This window comes from Eleutherodactylus coqui, chromosome 2 (genome assembly GCF_035609145.1).
Source record: "Eleutherodactylus coqui strain aEleCoq1 chromosome 2, aEleCoq1.hap1, whole genome shotgun sequence".
Lineage (NCBI taxonomy): Eukaryota > Metazoa > Chordata > Amphibia > Anura > Eleutherodactylidae > Eleutherodactylus > Eleutherodactylus coqui.
In genome coordinates, this window is record NC_089838.1 from 231,203,298 (window position 1) to 231,223,300 (window position 20,003).

At 46.2% G+C, this 20,003-nt stretch overlaps 1 protein-coding gene across 3 annotated transcripts in view; it reads right to left on the reverse strand.

Moving 5' to 3' along the window:
* DMXL2 (Dmx like 2) overlaps window positions 1-19,677 on the reverse strand; it is a 123,962-nt gene extending 104,285 nt beyond the window's left edge. For all 3 annotated transcript variants that reach the window (XM_066592607.1, XM_066592606.1, XM_066592610.1), the window contains exons 1-2: window positions 19,292-19,677; window positions 3,705-3,830 (exon numbers count right to left, since the gene is read on the reverse strand). In XM_066592607.1, the coding sequence (XP_066448704.1) occupies window positions 3,705-3,830; window positions 19,292-19,378 (213 nt within the window). In that variant the 5' untranslated portion in view covers window positions 19,379-19,677. The remainder of the gene's footprint in view (window positions 1-3,704; window positions 3,831-19,291) is intronic.
* Between the last annotated feature and the right edge of the window lie 326 nt (window positions 19,678-20,003).

Sequence of the window (20,003 nt, forward strand, 5' to 3'; positions counted from 1 at the left end):
TGATTTTCCAACTGTTGGACCTAATTATCTAGTTCTTTCTCATTTAGCTTAATTCCTTCGCTTGCTTCCTACTCACTTTCCTTCTTACTTGACCAAGGCGAGATTCAAGATTGGAGTCAAAGCAAACAAACATGTAAACATCAAACATATAACAAACTCCCGGACAATTTGTACACCAAAAATGTGTGTGTGTGTGTGTGGGGGGGGTCACCCCCAGGGTTGGACACACAAGGGATGTAGGAGTGGGAGGAACCAGTGGTCCTTGGAAGTGTCGACGCTCCCCTGGTCTATTCTCCAGGGCTCGCTTTTCCTTTTTAGAGGGTACCTGTTTCTAGCCACCTTCCCAGCGCGTCTGAAGACCTAAAAGTTATCCAGGTCTGCCATGTATGATAATACTCCTCCCAAGCTTCCGGCCCATCTGCTCCCAGCTCCTCGAAGTGCATTAGGGTGTGAATCTCCTCAACCCCCATTACGCAGGTTGGGGCAACGCTGGAGCGCCACAGCCTCGGGATAATCCTCCTAACTGCAATGATGAAGAATCTTCTGAGGAGGCCCTTCTTGATTTTGCTTAGCGATCCTGGTAGCATGGAGAGAAGGGCTAGTTCTGGGGTAGGAGACACCTCTCCATGCAAGACATGATTGTATAGCTCTATCACCTCCCTCCATAAGTTCGACACCTGAGGACACCCCCACCAGATATGTAACATTGTGCCTCTACTGTCATTACATCTCCAGCAGGTGGGGGAGATCTGGAGGAACATCCTCTGGAGCCGATCCAGTGTTCTGTACCACCTGGACAATATTCTAAAGTTTAGGTCCTGGACTCTACCCGCCGAGGAGAGTTTGTGTGTCAGGAGCCAGGCTCTGCTCCAGCTTTCAGACGAGAAGCTTCTAATCCAGTTCTTTTTCCCAGGTCCCCACGTACTCAGGGTCTTCGCCCTCCGTCTCCCGGGACAGCAGCATCCCGTACAGTCTGGAAATCATATGTTTAAGGGGCGTGGTTGAAAGATATAGGCCAGAGGTGGTAAACCTATGGCACGCGTGCCAGAGGCGGCACGCAGAGCCCTCCCTGCTGGCACGCTCCATCAGCTGCTCACCACGTTAGTGAATACCGGTAAGGACCACGGCTACCCTGCCAGTATTCACAGCAGTGGCGCTGCTAGTGGCGCTGATCCTGGCGCAGACCGTGACGTCAGTGTGCAGCCGGGGTCCTCTTCCTCCCTCCCCTGACATCTTCAACTTGGTTCTGCAAGAGCAGGGGGGAGGAGGCGGTCGAGCAGCACACTGACGTCACAGCATGCACCTGGGATCAGTGCTGCTAGCAGCGCCAAGCAGAGGAGCAGCGGCACTTCCATGAGGAGGAGGGGGTAAGTATATGGGTCTCAGGTGGGCACCATTACTACAGGGGCCGCTGTGGGGTGTCACTATTACTACAGGGGTCGCTGTGGGGTGTCACTATTACTACTAGGGCCGCTGTGGTGTGTCACTATTACTACTAGGGCCGCTGTGGGGTGTCACTATTACTACTGGGGCCGCTGTGGGGTGTCACTATTACTACTGGGGCAGTTGTCGGATGTCACTATTACCTCTGGGCAGGGCTGTTTCAAAATGGGCAGCGTGCAGATTTTGACTGCTTTTTGCATGCGGCAATGCTGCAGAATTTTCCACAGAAATTTCCACTGAGGACATTCTGCACTATTTCCGCATCCAAAAGGCAGTCAGAATCTGCACACTGTGTATTTTGAAACAATCCTGTCCTTTTTAGAATGACGGAGGTAAAATCATACGTGGTGATAAGCCCCGTCCCCTGGCGTGTTGGCACTTTGCGATAAATAAGTAAGTTTTTGGTTGCAGTTTGGCCACTCGGTCTCTAAAAGGTTCGCCATCACTGATATAGGCATTCAAACTCTGTTAGGGGTTTTAGCTCACTGCCTCGTGGTGTCACTATGTTCACAAAACTCCTCAACTGAAAGTATTGCAGCCACATCCCTGGTTTGATCTCGCTGTCTCTCAGAATCTCCTGCGTCCACTTTAGGCCTGTTTCCGACATCACATTTGGTAACGTCAGAATAGGAACGCCCCGAAAGGTGGTCTCGAATTGAGGGTTGAAGGTTAGGGGTGTGAGTGGGCCCGGTGTTCCTACTAGGCCCTTTGAAGCTGCAAAGCTTGTCCAGTTCTCCAGAAGTTGGACACAGAATGGGGACTGGATAGGTAGAGCCTTAATCAGTTTAGAGGGGATCCAGGCAGCCGCCTGTAGTAGCCCTCCACCCACAACTTCGAGGCTTTGTGTTTTAGTATATCTAGTATACTGTTGGAGATGCTAGCCCTATAGTAGAGGGTGAAATCATACTGATGTTTTTTATGGTATAAACAACAATAAACTCTTTGATATCCAGGATTTTATTACCTGGGGTAATATATATGCTACCCTTACAGCTTGAGGCATTTTGGAAGGACATGTAGAAAATTAGAGGTATTGCGTGGCACTGCAACAACATAAGAGAAGACACAGGTAGACAATACTGTTTCAGTGCAGTTTTTGGAGAAGCATAATAAAAATTCAAGAGGTCTAAAATTTCACGGTGTAGAATTGGGGAGAAAGCCTTGACGGAGAGGATTATTTCAATAAAATAAGTAAACGTGAAGATTTCTAATCTGCATACCCCGAGCCCCGCAAGGTTATATGCAGAGTCTGAATTAAAGTGCCTTCTAAAATAAAACCAGTATGTCACAGTATTATATTGGATTAATGAGACTGTGATCTGTGAGCTTTCTGTTAATGGACAGATGGCTGTAGTTTATTTATTGGAGAATTTGTACCATGTGACCCATTGATTGTTTATGAATGGGGATTCATGTGTAGTTTTCATTGAGGATCATTATTGGGCTTGCATTTTAAAAATTGAACTTTAAATGTGCTGTTTTTTAAATATTTTAATTGGTGTATTAGAGAGAGTTGTTTTTTTAAATCAAAATACTAATGACCACCTGTCTGTGAGTGACTGCGTTACATGTGATGATGTCACCATCATGTGATCTGGGGCAGAGCTCAGAGCCCTGGTGACTGATTACATGACGGTGACATCATTACAGGTCCTGTAAGCAACGCGGCTGCTGTCCGACTCTGCTGGTTTAGGACCTGTGACCAACTCCAATCCCTTTCACTATAATATATTAGTAAGTCAGCAGAAACACTGATGCTAGTACGTTTAGAAATGGTTGTTGATTTTATTATGTGTTTATACATTTTAAGTGTGGGGTATTTAATGATCATGGATGTTGCTGGCCACCATGCCCCCGGTGGAAGCCTGTTGGCGAAACCCTGGGTACTGGTGGTGTGAAGCCTGTTTTACTGAAGTGCCTTTTAATTCACATGTCTGAGTAGGATTCATAAATTTATGCAAAAGACAGTTTGGAATATACTGCACTATGTGAGATCATTTCATTTAGCATTTCATGCCGGTTGGAAATGTGTGTCCTGTGGAGACTGGAACCATCCGCTGGATTATATGCCAGGAACCGCATGAAAGCAAATCTACAGTGTTTTCTGCACAGTGTGAATTAGGCAACCTCCACATGGGTGAGCGTGATATCGGGCTGTGAAATTAAGTCCGATATCGCGCTAATGAACAAGGTATTTACCAACATGCAACATATATTACGTGGTGTAATGATATTCAGAATAGAAAAAATGAAAATATTACCCGGCCTTGCTGTTGTGAACACTCCACACAGCTGACTTGGATATTTCCATGTTTAGCACCAGGAATGATCTGAACGCACTCAAAGTCATGTGCTAGTACAACAATATCACAGCCGGATCCATAGGCCTGCAGAGAAATTGTAAAAGTCATTGAGAACAATTATAATTGGACAATTTGACTGCAGAAAGGCAGAATAAATGCAACAATAACAATGAATGAAAATTATGAAATGTCTGATATTAAATCGCTTGATTTTAGTCATTATAGCCAGAAAAATCATATTCAGATCCAATTATAATTGGGCAATAGTAATGTCCGGTGTTAAAAAAATAATAATAATAATAATACAAGAGAAAAGAAAGTTTACCACTTGGTGGCCATTAGTTGACTGAAGAAACACCAGGCCTAGTAATGAATACTCCATGCGGAGTATTCTGACTTTTATGGACACAGAGATAGAGATTTTTCTTTAAATCATAAATATGGCAAAAGATTTTTTTTCTTACTTTTATTTTTGTTTAATAATACAAAAAATTGTTTTAAACTGATTTTTACATATTTTTTTTTGCAGTCCTCATAGGGAATCTGAACTTGCTATGCTTACATTATACTGCGATTTGACAGGCAATCTATCATAGGCATTCTGTAATGGCAGCCCTGGTGGCTTTCAGAAGGCCCCTGGCTGCTATGGCACCCCGTTATCTCACCCTCAAGCAATTCCCTGAACGTGGCGATGTTGGGGTGCAGTGCAGATACTGGCAGCTCAAGCGGGGCCTGGGAGGGATAGCGAGATTTACTAATGCCCTGCTTCCTTGGCCAATAAGTGCTTTCCTTTTCCTAACATCAGAAGCACTCATTGGCTGAGTGACTGCACTAATGAGAGCTTCGATTTAAAGAGAAATGCTCATTGGCTTATGTGATATGCTCCATTGTATGGCCTGCGAGGCATTGAGTCCTCCTGGTCCGCTGCCACAACCTTCTCAACTAAAACAAAGTTTAAGCAGACGGATTGGCTGAGGTGAATAAAAGAAGGCATAAGGGTGGGTGGTGACCACAAGTGGTGGCACATTATTATATTAATGTTAATTTATTCCTTTTTTGGATTAAATAATCTTAAAAATATGTGTATATGTCTTTCATTAAGGTCATTTTAATTTTTTTTTATTTTTAAGGGGTGGGGGGGGGGGGGGTTGCGTTATTAAGGCCTCCTTCCCACGAACGGATTTACTCCGCGTAAATCCGCGGCAAAAATCCCCTGCGTTGCACCCTGCTATTAGGTTCTATTGAACCTAATAGCACAATGCTCACGATGCGTAATTCCACCGCGGAATTACGCACCGTGAAATCTCCCGCTCACCCGCAGCATGTTCTATTTGCTGCGGGTGTACGCGCTGACGGCTTCCATTGCAGTCAATGGAAGCCGTCCGTTCACGCTATCTCCCGCTGCAACCAGCGGAAGATAACGTGAAAAAACGCTTCCCCGCCTACCGCCGCGCGTCATATGACGCGGCCGGCGCGTCACGTGACACAGCCGGCCGCGTCATGTGACGCGGTGGGCGTGTCACATGACGCGACGGCGGTGGGCGGGGAAGCGTCTTCACGCGATCTTCCGCTGGTAAGTATGGGGTCTCTGGGGGGCGCCGTGACGGGCTTCACTGCGGAATATTACGCGGCGGAGCCCGTCACGCTCGTGGGAAGGAGGCCTTAGGCACCAAAACCGCTGTTAAGAGAGTGGGGGAGCAGCTCTGGGCAGAATGATGTCCCCATAATCACATACCGAAGAAAAAAAAATTTAAATTCAGAAAATAAGAACAGATCGAGGATAAAAAAAATGAGTATTTTTCAGTATCTTGGTTAATTTGTATCACCCATTTTGTTTGGGGTTTTTTGCGCTTTAAAAGAGTTTAATGTCTATGTGATTAGTTAGTAACTAGTGCAAATGACCATACAATTTGAAAAAAAAATAATTCAAACTCAGAATCAAACAATGTGGAATCTGCTGCTGCATGCTGAGTTTCTATTGGATGTGTCAAACTCAATCTATATAAAAAAAAAAAAATTATATTTCTAATATATATAATCTAGTGCGGTACATACAAGTAGCACTGGACACCGTGAGATAGAGTGCTCAATATATTCAATTCTAAAGGCCAAACGAACATCTGTATGGTATAATTCCCAATCACTACCCCTTGTACACAGGGCAGCCATCAGCCAACAGATGGCCAAACACTTACTTCTTGGCTGAACCGATTTTCTGTACTACCACAAAAATCATTGTTGTTGGCAGCACATCTTACAGGTGATGAAGGTGTATGGGGGATGAACTGATCTATCACATATAAGGTGGCTATGATATACAAGTCATTAGCTATAAAAGCATTGTACAGATTGTCTCTAGAGAAGGCTTTCTCAAACTGTGATCTGCAGAGCCCTTGAGCCCCCGTGAGAGATTGTCAGGGGCTCCGACGGAGGGTCTAGGTCCCCGCTATACTCGCCACTGTTGTGGTGTCCCGACAGGTTGTGCTGAGGAAAGCAACATCTAGGACGTGAGGTCAGCACAGCAACGCGGATCACATGAGCTGGCTCCGGTCATGTGATCCATATGGTGCTATGCCGACCGCAGTTCCTGGACGTTCATTTGCTCAGAATATCCTGTCCGGACACCACTACAGCGGTTGGTAGATCAGCAGCTTCACACTGGCGAGGGCAATATCGGGCTGTGATTCACAGTCCGATACCACTCTCGGAATCCATGTGAAACCACTGCCGCAGCTGAAGGGATTCCCCATGGGCTGAAGGAATCCCTCAGCATGGCTGTCAAGCACGGCAGGGAATCCTGGTGTTCTATTGTTTTTAACAGGGCTGGTGCTGCTACATTGAAAACAATGGGCGATATTGCAAAAAGATAGGACATGCTGCGTTTTGTTTTGTTTTTTCATGCAACATCGCGAAAATATCGCAAAAGAGAATGAAAGCATTAAAAATCATTGGCATCATAATCATGTGTTTTCAATCACTCTGGCATGCCGAGAAAAATCACATGATTTTCTTGCCAGTGTGAAGGCCCCCTACTATTAGGCCGCTTTCACACGTGTGATTTTTCTCATCCAAGACGCTCAAATCTGAACCACATTCATTTGAATGGGGTCGTACACATGAGCGATGTTCACCTGCATGGCGCTCCAATGCGGAAAACACCGCAGCCTGTTCTATCCTACTGCAACATCTCCCATTGCTTTCAATATCTGCTGGTTTTACTTGTATCTGAACTGCAGATGGTCCGCACGGCTCACAGTCAGACATGTGCAGTACAGATTTTTTTTCTTAAACTCATGTTTTTCCTGTGGAATCTGCGACCTTTCTGCAATTACACTGCGAAAGGGCCGCAAATCGGACGGCTTAGGCTGCCTATCCACAAACGGGTTTTCATTGCGTTCCCCGCGGCGATAATCCGGCTGCGGGGAACGCAGTGAAAGATCTCCATAGCGTTGCTATGGAGAGCGCTTCCCCAGTCCATGAGCGGAGAATCATTGTGATTCTCCGCTCCTGGCTGGCAAATCGCAGCATGCTGCGATTTGCCGTGATTTTTCATGGTCAGCCTGTCAGATGGATCTCCGACAGTCAGCCTATCCTGCTCCTGGGCGGCTCCCGCGGCGGAGATCCGCTGCAGGATACCGCAACGCCTGTGGACAGGCAGCCTTACACTGACTTCAATGAAAGCTGTCCGCAGGAAAATGAAGCATGCTGCGATTTTTCCTCTGCTTACAGAAACCCCAATTGGTTTCCACAAGCGTGCAGGAAAAATCTATTTCCTATAACATGCTATGGGCGGTATTTGTGTGGATCCGCAGCAAATATCGGTCCGTGGGCAGGAGCCCTTTGAGAGAGAAAAATTATTTGCTGACTTTACTTTGCGATCAGTAGGGTTCAGATTGATAATACTAAATGTAAACAGGTTTTGTTACGTTTAAAAGTGTATTTAAAAAATAGCTTTGCGTCACTCCGTTCCAATAGGGTTTGGTTGAGGCGGTATGAGGACTTGTCCTTTGCAGGGTGAGCTGTAGCTTTTATTGGTACCGTTTTATATAACAATTTTTGATTGCCCTTTATTCCATATTTTTGGGGAAGCAGGGCAACAAAGAATCAGCCATCCTGGCATTTTGTTAAGGTGTTCTCTGTAAAGGGTAAACAGCATGATATTTCAATAGCTTGCCTTTTATGTAAACAGCGATATCTATAAAACCTGATTTTTATTGGTGTATACATAGTAAGACGCTTTACAAAGCTATGCCTGCAATCCGCTCCCCTGACCCCACATAGAGCTGTCAGCGGTTTTTTGCATTGGCATAACTGCCGGAAGACTCCCTTGTATATTAGTTATTTTACCCTGCTTGGTGGAAAGAGTTTGCAAAAACTTTACGGTTTTACTTTGGAATAGGCACATAAACCAGCGGGATCACATAATATTACCGATTCTAAAGATTACATTATGAGCTGATATTAACCCCTTCCCGCTGCTTTTTATGGCAACACATGAGGTATCCATGGCAAGACTGCGTGCGTATACAGGGCACCCAGGCTACCATGGTAACCCAATGGCAGCTCGCAATTTCATTGCAGACCGGATCTTTTGGGTGACCGAGGGAGTCCCCTCGCTCTGTCGAGCCATTTAAATGATGCGGTTAGAATATATAGAATAGTGAAGCTACATGTACCATCCTCACACAATCAGGATTTTAGTGTGCGCCAACTTATTTCCAAAGCAGATATTTCTCACTCCAGCTGTAATTAAGGATATGAGCAGGGTGGCAAATCCATGTAACACTCGTCAGCGCTAAGAGGTTTGCAGGCTAAAAATAGCTTTCTGGCGACAAACCCAAAGTGTCTGTACAAATCCTAGAGAGGGATAGAAGAAGTGCACTAATGTGGAGAAGAGTCTGGCAGCGACTTATCCCTCTCTCCACACTGAGAGCCAACAGCTACTGAAGGTGTACCAGCACCCGGACGGTCATGCGCACTAGTTTGGGTTTTTCCTTCCAATGTTTGTTTTTCCTGCACTGTTGCTGAGCAATGACGCAGGTACCTGCGGCCAATACGCAATGTTAATTGCACATGGACTGCGGGTCCTACAGCCTTCATTGACTTCAATGGAGACCGTCCGCGCAAAGTCTGCAGCAAAATAGAGCATGCTGCGATGTTTCTTCCACTCGCGGAATATGCAATTCGTATCCGTGAGTGTGAAGGAAAAAAATAAATAAATAAAATCGAAAGTTCATGCTTTCAATGTCCACAATTGAAATCCGTTCGTGTGAGACCCTACCTTAAGCTGGTCTATACTCAGGATCAGTGTGGGACCCTGCTGTTGGACACAAGGAAAAACTAGAAGCAATGGGATGAAACTGAAAGGGAGGAGACACAGATTAGAGATTAGACAGTGAGGGTGATCAATGAGTGGAACAGGCTGCCACGGGAGGTGGCGAGTTCTCCTTCAATGGAAGTGTTCAAACAAAGGCTGGACAAATATCTGTCTGGGATGATTTAGTGAATCCTGCACTGAACAGGGGGTTGGACCTGATGACCCTGGTGGCCCCTTCCAACTCTACCAGTCTGATTCTATGACATGGAACATTATAGTAAAAAAAAAAAAAAATCAATCTGCTATTACACCATAATAAAATTTTGAAAATGGAAAGTGTTTATCTGGTTTCAATTAGTAAAACATTTAGTGATACAGTCCATTCAACAATACATTATTAGTTATATTAATAGTATTAGATTTCATTGACAGTCTGGCATCATCCATTGACAGCGAGTGGTGGGACCGCCCACTTGACACATTGATAGCAGAACTATGAAGAGCTCTTCCAGGCAAACAAAGGGTAGAATATTTTTTTTAAAAAGTGAAAGTCAGCGGGGCCAGGACTGCACAGCTCAGTAGCCAGCCCCGCCGATTCTATGCCATGACAAGTGCTCTTTGAAGTTTAAGGCTCCATCCCCTGCATCATTATGTTGTATGGCTTTTAAAGGGTGCTTTCACATGGGCGGAATTACTCTGCCAAGAAGTAGCAGAATTTGTGGTCCTGCAAATTTTGATGCAGAATTGAACATAGCTGAAATCTGCCTCCTATTCTGCATCAAAATCCACATTTATAAAGACGTTCAGTTTCTCTTCTCTTCAGTGCCAATAAGAATACTTCATGCAGAATGAATAAGCCCGAGGGGCAACGAGGCTTTCTACTGGCTGTGCAGGGCAGCAGATGAGTCTCCTCCAGTCCTTAAAGGGGTTTTCCCAAAACTTCACTATGCTTTTCCTGGTTGTTGCAACAAGTCAGCAGCAACCAGGAAAGACAGAGCGGATGTGAAGCAATTTTAAGTCATGGAAAAACCCCTTTAAAGGTTATGTTATCCCATAATTGACTTATCACCAATCCACAGGCTTGTGCGCAGCTATTCACAGCAGTCCTGTTGAAATGAATGGCACAACAGCAGCTGCTCCATTCAAGCTCCTCTTCAGGGCAAACCAGCGAAGAGAGGAGAACATTGCCCCCCAACCAACCCCCCTTCCCTGTTTTCACAAGTCGTGGCACTTCAATCAGACTTTTATTCCCTATCCTGTAACCAGGTGATAAAGAGGTTATTCTACAATCCACTTTTAACAAGCTGGGCTGCAGCATGGCCCAGTGGACTACTGGACGAGTACCACGGAGCCTCCAGCTGTCAGAGATAATTGTACAGTATGCACCCCTAACGCTGCCAGGGTCAGTGGTGTACGGTGGTCCGTGGACGTCTCCTTGTAGTCTAGCATGACTCTTGCTACAGTAAAGTCAAAACTAAACAGAACCAAGAAATCCAAGCAGCACTCACCGATCAGTAAAATAGAAGCCTTTATTTCACATAGCAGGTGAACACAAGTGCAAAAGACTGGCAACAGCCATTTCACGTGGCGCCACGCTTCCTCTAGGCTTGCATAGTGAAAGAAACACTTATTTACTGTTTAGCGAGTGCGGTTTGGTTTTACTTCTAGTTCTATCCTGTGGACCTTTTTCCTTCATGAGTTGAGCACCAATGTGATCCATGGCGCAGGAATCTGGATAGCTCCACCATTCACAATACCAAGTAAGCAGAGTTTATCCGGGCACCCCTCCCGTAGGGTCCAAAGCTAAACTGATTTTGCTATTATTCGGAAAAAGAGTCATCAGGACCCCCAAATGGCAAATTAACCTAATTCAATTTAATTAAATTGCCCAACCCTACAGTGGAGATTGGGTCTGGACAATGTAAACATAAGAGGCAGTAAATAGTTCCAGGGATCTGACGACCAATGCACACAGCCCCATTATGGTATGATCTATACATTATGAACGCTGACACATTCCACTGAAAGACGCTTTAGGCTGCTGTCACACCTGCGTTACGTCTCAGTTCTGGGGGTTCCATCTCTCTGCTCAGTTTTTAGAGGAAAGAAACTGAAATAATATTGAAAAAAAAAAGGATTCATTCTTTTACCGCATTGATCTCAATAGGGTTTCTAAAAAGTCAGGTCTCAGTTCTTTTTTGTTTTTTTTCTCCCCAGAAAATAACACTGCAGACTGCGCTATTTTCACATCCCAAAAAAAAGGAAACCTAATGGAACAGCAGCAACTGTGGACTTTCCGTTTGCTTTCAGGTTTGTTTTTTTTTTTTTTTGAAACCCCATTGAAAATAAGGGCTTTTACCCACTAGCGTTTCTTAACGCGATATCACTGTGTTTTTTTTTCTGCAAATGTCAATGGCACTTTTGTAATGTTAAAATCGCAGAAGCGCAAACTTGCGATTTTTGTGCGATGTGATCAATTTTTCTCTGTTTCTCTCCTCCGAAGACTAAGCTTACAGACGGAGACCCTGAACTGAGCAAGATCATAAAACAAAGCAGAAGGGGTGAAACAATGTTGTAGCTTGTCTAGCCAGCTATAAGATAACATGAGGAGAACGTATAGGGTTACCCAGATGCTGCACACATCAAGGACACACAGTGTGATTCAGCAATGATTCACTCCCACTGACGCAGCACACAATATATGTGCATTCAGCAGGTTGTTCCCTCTCTTACAACACTACTTTCTAGCACCATTTCCCTGTAGTCCATATACATACATACAATTTATATGTACATGTATGGTCTCACTGCATCATACATAGCGTCATTCATCCATCCATCCATCTATAGGGGAGTTATTTATCATTATTGATACAGGTTACAGTTTTCCCAAGATTACTATGTGATTTCTAGAACGGTTTCCCCCTATAACTCACATACGTTGTGCAGGCTGCAGTACTGCAGTGCATCAGTCTGAGCTCTGTGCACAAACACATTAGGCTTCGTTCACATACGCATCCGAGGCTCCGTTCACAGTAGAACAGTGGGAAGTGATAATGGCAGCAAGTACCGACATGGACAAGGCCTTAAGGGCCATTTACACGGGACCATTCAAACAAACGAAAATGTGCGATAATTGTTACGTCTAAATGCAAAAACATTGTTTACTTATCGTTATCGCTTACTTTCAACCAGCATAAAGACCATCGGTGGATCGCTGCCTTCTCGCTGAGCGTAAACGCTCCCCACTTTACATAGAAGGTGCAATGCTGAGTGAGAAGCCCGCGATCCAGTGGTGATCTAAGTGTCTAAACGCTCTACATCAGCGCAAACTAGCGGTCAGCACTCGTGCAGTCGTTGACCCAACAGTTGTCCCGTGTAAACCCCATATTAGGGTGGCTTCACAAGGACAGCTGAATAGTCACTCAAATGAGCAATATTTGTCCCATACAAACACGAGACCTGACGGGGTCCTGGCCGACAACTCACTCAGTAGTCGTTCAGCTCACTTAAACAAAGCGGCTAGTAAGCGTGAACAGGTGGTTGTTCATCTCTGCACGACTGCCTGTTCACTGGGAATGGAGGTGGCCTACTGGAAGAGATCTCCAGCCCGCTGTGCCTCCATTCACTGAACGAATATCACTTCTAGGAGAAATAGTCGTCCGGTGCAAAGCTAATGTGTATTGGTGCCATTTGGCTCTCCTGACAGCTACTATTTCGGCAAGCGAGGATTGGGCACGTTATATTTCCAGCATGCCAGATGATCTGTTCCCACAGGAGATAAGTGTCTAGCAGCAGTTTATTTCCCTCTCTCCACTGACAGATATTATTAAAAAGTTAGACTCGTATCAAATAATGATGCGGATTTTCCACAGTGTCGAAAAGTGCATCAAGATCCGCACCATCAGTGTGAATTTCGACTCATATTTTGGTGCTGATCCGCAGCAGACTCCACCCCTTCTATTCAGCTACATATCTGCACCAATATTGGTGTCAAAATCTGCACCAACTCAGAAATCCACCACATTGTCCACTACATGTGAACGTACCCCTAGAGGACAACTGTCAGGTGCTTAAGTGCCCAGCAGCCCTCCTGTACTGTCACACATATGCCAGAGATCCCTTCCAGCAGCCGCCTCCATTCAGAGTAAATAGGCAGTCCCTCGTAGATGAACAACTGCCTGCTTAGACGGGCTGATAGTTGTGAACGTCTGCATAAAATGAACAGCGGAAAAGCAAATTTTTGGCCCATCGTTTGCGGCGCTTACACTGAAGGATTATTGTGCGGATTTGCATGATCCAGCAATTAAATGAACGATAATTATTCCATGTAAAAGGGCCCTGAAGGCCCATTCACACGCAATGATTATCACTTAAATTTTGTTCAAACAAACAAATTTGTGTGATAATAGTTCCGTGTAAATGAGAAGCCATCATGCAGTATTCATTCATTTGTCGTTTATCGCCGAATTTCAGCTTGCATAAAATGATTGTTAGATCGTTTGCTTTTCGCTTCATTGAAATGGCATTTGTTCAGTCTTTGAAAGCCTGAACAACTTGAGGGGAGGGGCGATTGTTTGCCTTGCATAAACACAATGACTACTTGTTCACTCATGGTGGCAGAAGACAAGGTCTGATTTTCACACTAACTAAAACCCTGCTGGCTATTCCTCTTATAAACGCATGACCACCTGGGCAAACAACATATATAGTGTTTACTTTATCTAAGGAGGGAAATAGAGAGGATTTCAGACGATTATCAGTACATTTAAATGCTCAGCATTTCTATGCAAAAAAGTCGTTAATTCATTCAGTCTTTTGTTAGAACGATAATCGTTGTGCCCATTGAAATGAATGGGGTACCTTTTCAGCGCTGCTTACCACGTTTTCAGTAGCGTTTTTGACTGCGTTTTTTCATTTCTGGCATTATCAGCTTGCTTGGCTGCATTTATAACTGCGCTGAAAAGGCAGTCAAACGCTGTCAAAAACGCATGTCAGCGCAGCTGAAAACGCAGTAAATGTTTTTTCAAGCGCATGTGTGAGAGCGGCCTTATGTCAGTCCAGTCACCAGGGCATCATAACCTTAAGGAGGTAAATGTGAAAGCTGTGACCCACCAAATTAACAGATTTAAGGCACCAAGGTGTTAAATGTTGGTTTTGTGAATAGATATAATGGGTTAAAAAAAAAAAAAAAAACACTTAGCTCAACTTCTACTAGTAGCTGTTACCATGGGGTTTCTAGCAGCGAGACCCCTGGTGATATCATTGTTGGGGCAAATACCACTGAACATGGTTTGGTGAACATCAAGCCCTGTAACCAGTTATTGTCTTTGTAATGCTGGGTTCCCACGAGACTGTTTCACCGCGGTAATCTCGCGGTTTTGCTGCAGTGAAAAACCACAGAATAAGCGCAGCGAAAAACCCGCGGCACTGGCCTGCGGGTTTTGGAGCGGCTTCACCGCATGCTTTTCCGTTGCGGCCGGCTCTCCCATAGAGAGGACTGAAACCGCAACGGGAAAAAAAACAAAAAACAAAACGACATGCTGCGTCCCGGGAATCCACGCCACAGCATCAGCTTTGCTGTGACGGATTGTCCGCCCCATGTGCACGAGATTTTTGACAAATTTCGTCCACATGGCTGGCTAATCCCGGGATTAGCAGATGCAGGCGGATTTGCCGCAGCGAAATTCCATGGCAAATCTGCCCTGTGTGAACCCAGCCTATAACTGCCAACATCTTATGTTTGTGTAAAACCATTAAAGGAAGTCTGTCACCTATTTATGGGCTATAACCCAAATACACTGTACAATGTGCGATGCTAAGGGAAATCCATAGTTACCTTTTTTTTTTTTCAGCATAACGCAATTGTCCAGATATCAGTGTTTATGTTTATCTCCCTCCATATGCAATGTAGCGGTTGATCGTCCGATGGGTGGTCCAGGCTCTCCCCTACCCCCTGTGTTTGGAAAAACACCCCTTTCCATCATCCCCGTGCTTGCACCGCACTAAGCGAGCAGGTGCAGCGCTGAGAGTCCTTCTTAGCCAGGACCGCCATCAGGTGCTGCGCTGTCATCACTGAGGCGTAAGAGCTGTGATGATGGAACACATGAAGCCTCAGCGGGCATAACTGAAGATGTCACTGAGGATGGAAAGGGGTGGTTATTTTAAACACTGGGGCAGAAGAGAGCCAGGACTGCTGTCAGCAATGGACGGCCCATCGGACGGTCAACTGCTAATTTGCTTATGACTTGTGATAAATAAACACCGATATGTGGACAGTGGAGCCACAGTGCAAAGAAAAAAAAGGTATGTATGGACTCCACTTACCATCGCATTGTATAGTACATTCAATATATAGCCCAAAAAAGAGGTGACAGACTTCAGCTGATTGAGACACACTGATATCTCAATTAAGTAAGGTAAAAGAGGCTTGCAAGTTGTCACATAGGTCTCCATGCCTGCAATCCAGCCGAAGCAGCAATAGACAGATGATGCGGCATGGCTCCATGTTCTATGCTAGTATTAACCAGGGAAAACTCGTTTTTGGAAATTTGCTCAACAGGCTGGAAAAACATAAATGAGGTCACTCGGCTCACCCAATCCCCTGCCGCTCTGTTCTAACAATGCCGGCTGCTCATGACATCAGCAACACCAGAGTCATGTGATTTCTGCAGCCATTTAGCAGCTCACTTTGCCCAGTGATTGGCTGCAGCAGTCACATGTCCCTGGTGTCTGTCAGATTATGTTCACACGGGAAGATTTGATGCAGAAATTTCTGTGGCTGTAAATCTCTTTCATACATATGAATAGGGTTGTTTTAGCAGCAGGTCTATGGATTTCTGCAATCCCACTTGTAGTCTCTGGATAGACTGTAGAGCCCTCGCCTGTGGCGTTAGTCCAGTATGTACCTAGTCACTGGAGTGGTCCAACCCGCTTCTAAGGACAACAGTATTTTGGCCTTCTCACCATTTTGTCCAGTACAACACCAGACGGCATGACGAAAGTCCGACAAACCCCATCATAGTCAGTAGGGTCTGTTGGGTGCTGTCCGTCTCAGTCAAGTGTCGGATTCGACACTTTTGTCATTTTTGTTCTTTGGCTCCTATGACAGAACTGAACAATGTGAACCCCTAGCACTACCAGTGTGAAAGGAGTAACACTTGGGTGACTGGAGTAGGAGGGTTAGACTATTGGAAGGCTCACAGAGGAGTCACTAAATTAACCACAATTTATCAATGTTGGGAAACTTTCTTCACTGGTGGTTGCATTGAGGAAACCACTGGGACGAGAGCAGTAGGACGACTTCTGTTCCTAAACTTGTTCTGGAAGAATAAAACTTTAGAGGCACAAAGTTTACAACTACTTGTTTTTGGAAGGATCCCCAAAATTATGTCACTACTTTGGGCCCTTTTTACACACAGAACAAGACCTTGCAGGTCAGGCTCAATCACCATGATAGCATGCAGAGAGTCAGATACTTTATTTGCTTATCGTTCATCGCTCATTTTATGCAGGCATAGAAACCTGCCGATAGTTGGCCCATGTAAACAGGCAGCCCTCCATCTATGAACAACTGCCTGTTCACTGTCAATGGCGGTGAGCGGCCTAGAGATTTCCGGTCCGCTCTGCCTCCATTAAGTGCGTGATTAGCGCTCCTGTGTGAAAGCATAGGAGTGATAATCTTTGGGATGACTGGTGGGCACTTAAGCGCCCGATAGTCATTCCAAGTAGTGGACCCTTAGGCTAGCTAAAATTAGTAGCTCAGATGATTGAGCTATGTCACTGTTGTTAGGATGACTGTTGGGCGCTTAAAGGCCTATTTACACGCAACGATTGTCATTTGAACGAACGACTCAACAACTTTTTTGCACTTTAAATGACGAGCGTTTACACGTAAAGATAATCTTGAGAAACACTCACCATTTCCCTCGTTTGCTAGGTCGTTGTGTGTGAAGAACTTCTCATTGGAAAGTGTTTAATTAGGGCAAAGAAAAAGCCATTGTCTACTGTGGCAGTATGTGGATTGGATTTTGAATGAGTCATTGTGTTTAGCTGGGCAAACACTCCCCCCTCTCCTCCAGTTGTTTGAAAGACTGAACGACTGCCATTTAAACCTAATGACAAGCCAACGAACTAGTGACTATTTTTATGAAGGCTGAAATTCAGCGACCAGCGACAAGTGAACGGATAGTATCTGATGGCTTCACGTTTAACGCATTACTATTATGGCTCACTTTCTCTAGTTTGAATTTTGAGTGATAATCGCAGGGCATCCGCGTGGACGATCCGCAGTTCAAGACGCTTTTAGGAAGACATGAGCGTCCGCAGTTGAATTAAAGCAGGGGTCCCCAACTCCAGTCCTCAGGGACCACCAACAGGTCATGTTTTCAGGATATCCAATGGTAAGAACACCTGTGGCAATGTCTGAGGCACTGATGATAATTACATTACCTGTGCAACACTGAGGAAATCCTGAAAACATGACCTGTTGGGGTCCCTGAGGACTGGAGTTGGGGAACACTGAATTAAAGCATGGGGATTTGTTTTGCAGACATGTTGGTCTGGAAAACAAATCGCAGCTTGCTCCAGTTCCTAAACGGACAGCTTCCATTGAAGTCCGGGAAGTGGGGAAGGAGATTTTTTTTTTGTTTGTTTGTTTAAATCCCTACAGCACATGCGCGCTGGCTGGTGCTTCCGCACACGTCCGCAGTGAAGATCCGGATGGGTAAGCACTGTCCTCGGCCGCGGGCACAGTCAGATTCCACTCTGGGTTCCCGCATGCGGAATCCAACCCACCCGTGCACATGAGGCCTTTGTGTTGGGCTTCTTATCAAGGCCTCCCTAACACAGGCCCTTTCTACCAGGATTAGCGTAGCATTTTCATTGCCGCCATAATCGCGGTATAACGCTCCAGTGTTTCAATGGAGCCTCTCTGACAACCGCTCGATCGCGGTGCTTTCCAGCGTCGTGATTTCCAAGCGGAGTCGGTTCTATTTTTGATGTTTGGCGCACCTCATCCATGATGAGTTATGCTTAACTCCTCTGACGGCTGCAGGGAGCTGCGGCCGAAAGTAAAATTGCTGCGCTTTGCCGAATGCCTGTGTGAGGGAGGCCTTAAAGGGGCTGGCTTTTAAGTCCGGGACCAAGCGCCGTAAATTTACAGTGCTTGTTCCTGCATGGGTTGAAGTGGTTGTTCTCTTTAAGACAGCAGCTCTTTAAACAGGTCTGACTCCTGTAATCCGCGGAGGGCAGTTATCACTTAGGGGGAGTCTCGGACAGCCACACATTTGGCCTCTTATGTAGATGATCCAATCACCCAAATTGCTACAACGAGAGGAACAATTATGCTGGTCTTACACGAACGGGTCGGATCCTGCATACAGATTTCCGCAGTGGAAGACCTGCGATCATTCGCGGAAAGAAATTACAAATGATCACGGAAGAATCTTTCTTCCCTCCAGCTGACTTTTCCTTTGAAGCTGCGAGCGTTTCCGCCGCTCTTACACAATTTTAATTGTTTATGGGTGACAGAACACTCGCGTCCACTGGCTTCAATAGGAGGCCATCCACATAGAATCCGCGCAAAAATTGAGCATGCTGCGATTTTTATTCCGCGCACGGAAACCGCAATACCTATCCGCACGTCTGAGCGAACCTGCAAAACTTCATTCCTCTTAATGCCCGTGCGATCATGGAATCTGCAATCCAAATCAGTCCGTGTGACCCCCGCCTTACAGCTAAGGATTCGGGGAATGACACCCAGATAATGGCACAATACATTTTTGGGGGGCACCAAAGAGTAATTTCTATAAAGCGTCACATAGTTGGGGATGATACAAGCAGCTATGTGCTACTTATCCAACTAACGGCTACAATGTATCTTCATGTCTTGGAGGGTGTGGCCTCACTTGTTACTTGTATCTTCCAGATGCCAGGTGGGCACACACTACAGAGATGCCCTCTATGGCACACTCCTACAAGTGATGCAGCAGGTTGGGTGCAGTCCCCCGGCTACTAGTCGTATATATGGTGGCCGCTCGTCACTACTAGCCGTATACATATATACATGGTGGCTGTCCCCGTCACTGCTGCAGCTCTGATCATGCCGCCTCCCCTCCCCAGCAATCCCCCACTCATGACGGAGCACATCCAGCGCCCGGGCCGCGGGGAATCCCAGGCGGCTCCATCCGCACCTACAAGCCGCCGTCGTGCCCCGGGAATCCCTTACCGTGAAGGGGACGTCACAGACGCTGCCCACGGAGTAGCAGTTGTCCCCGGGGTTGACGGCTCCGGTGAGCACCTGGTGCAGATGCATGGTCGGTGCACGGACGGCTCAGTGATGGACGGGGGCTCCTTCTCCTCCTCCGCTCCGCCGCTCTCCCTCCATGTAACGCACAGGCCCCGGCCTCAGCTGCGTCTTCTTCTGGCAGCTGGAGACGAGCGCTCCTTCTCAGGTGTTTGGCCAGCGGCTCTGCTCCTCCATGACCCGGGCGGCGGAGTAACGTCCTCTGTGTGCACGGCTTTCCGGCTGCGGCTCCCGTGCTGGCCTGGCTGTGAGAGGAGGAGAGTGGGGGATCCCGGCTGATGGGCAGGGAGAAGGCGCGTGCACTGCAGGCGCGCTCACCACAGAGGACGCGGGCCCGCGCGCACGTGCCCGCCGCTCTCCTGTGTCCCCGTCACCTCCTGCGGCTCTCCCCGTGTCCCCTCCCGCTGCGTCCCTGTCCTCCTCATTCCCTCACAGACTCCTGTCCTGATGTCTCCTCCCCTGACCGCCTGTGTCCACCATACATCTCCTCCCCCTCACTGTCTATTCCCCTTGGATCCTTTCCATGTATCTCCTCAGTGTATCATCTCCATATCTACCGATATCCTCTCGGCATCTCTGTTCTCGGTGTATTCTGTTCCCTCGCTATACTAATCTATGCATCTCCTGCTTATCA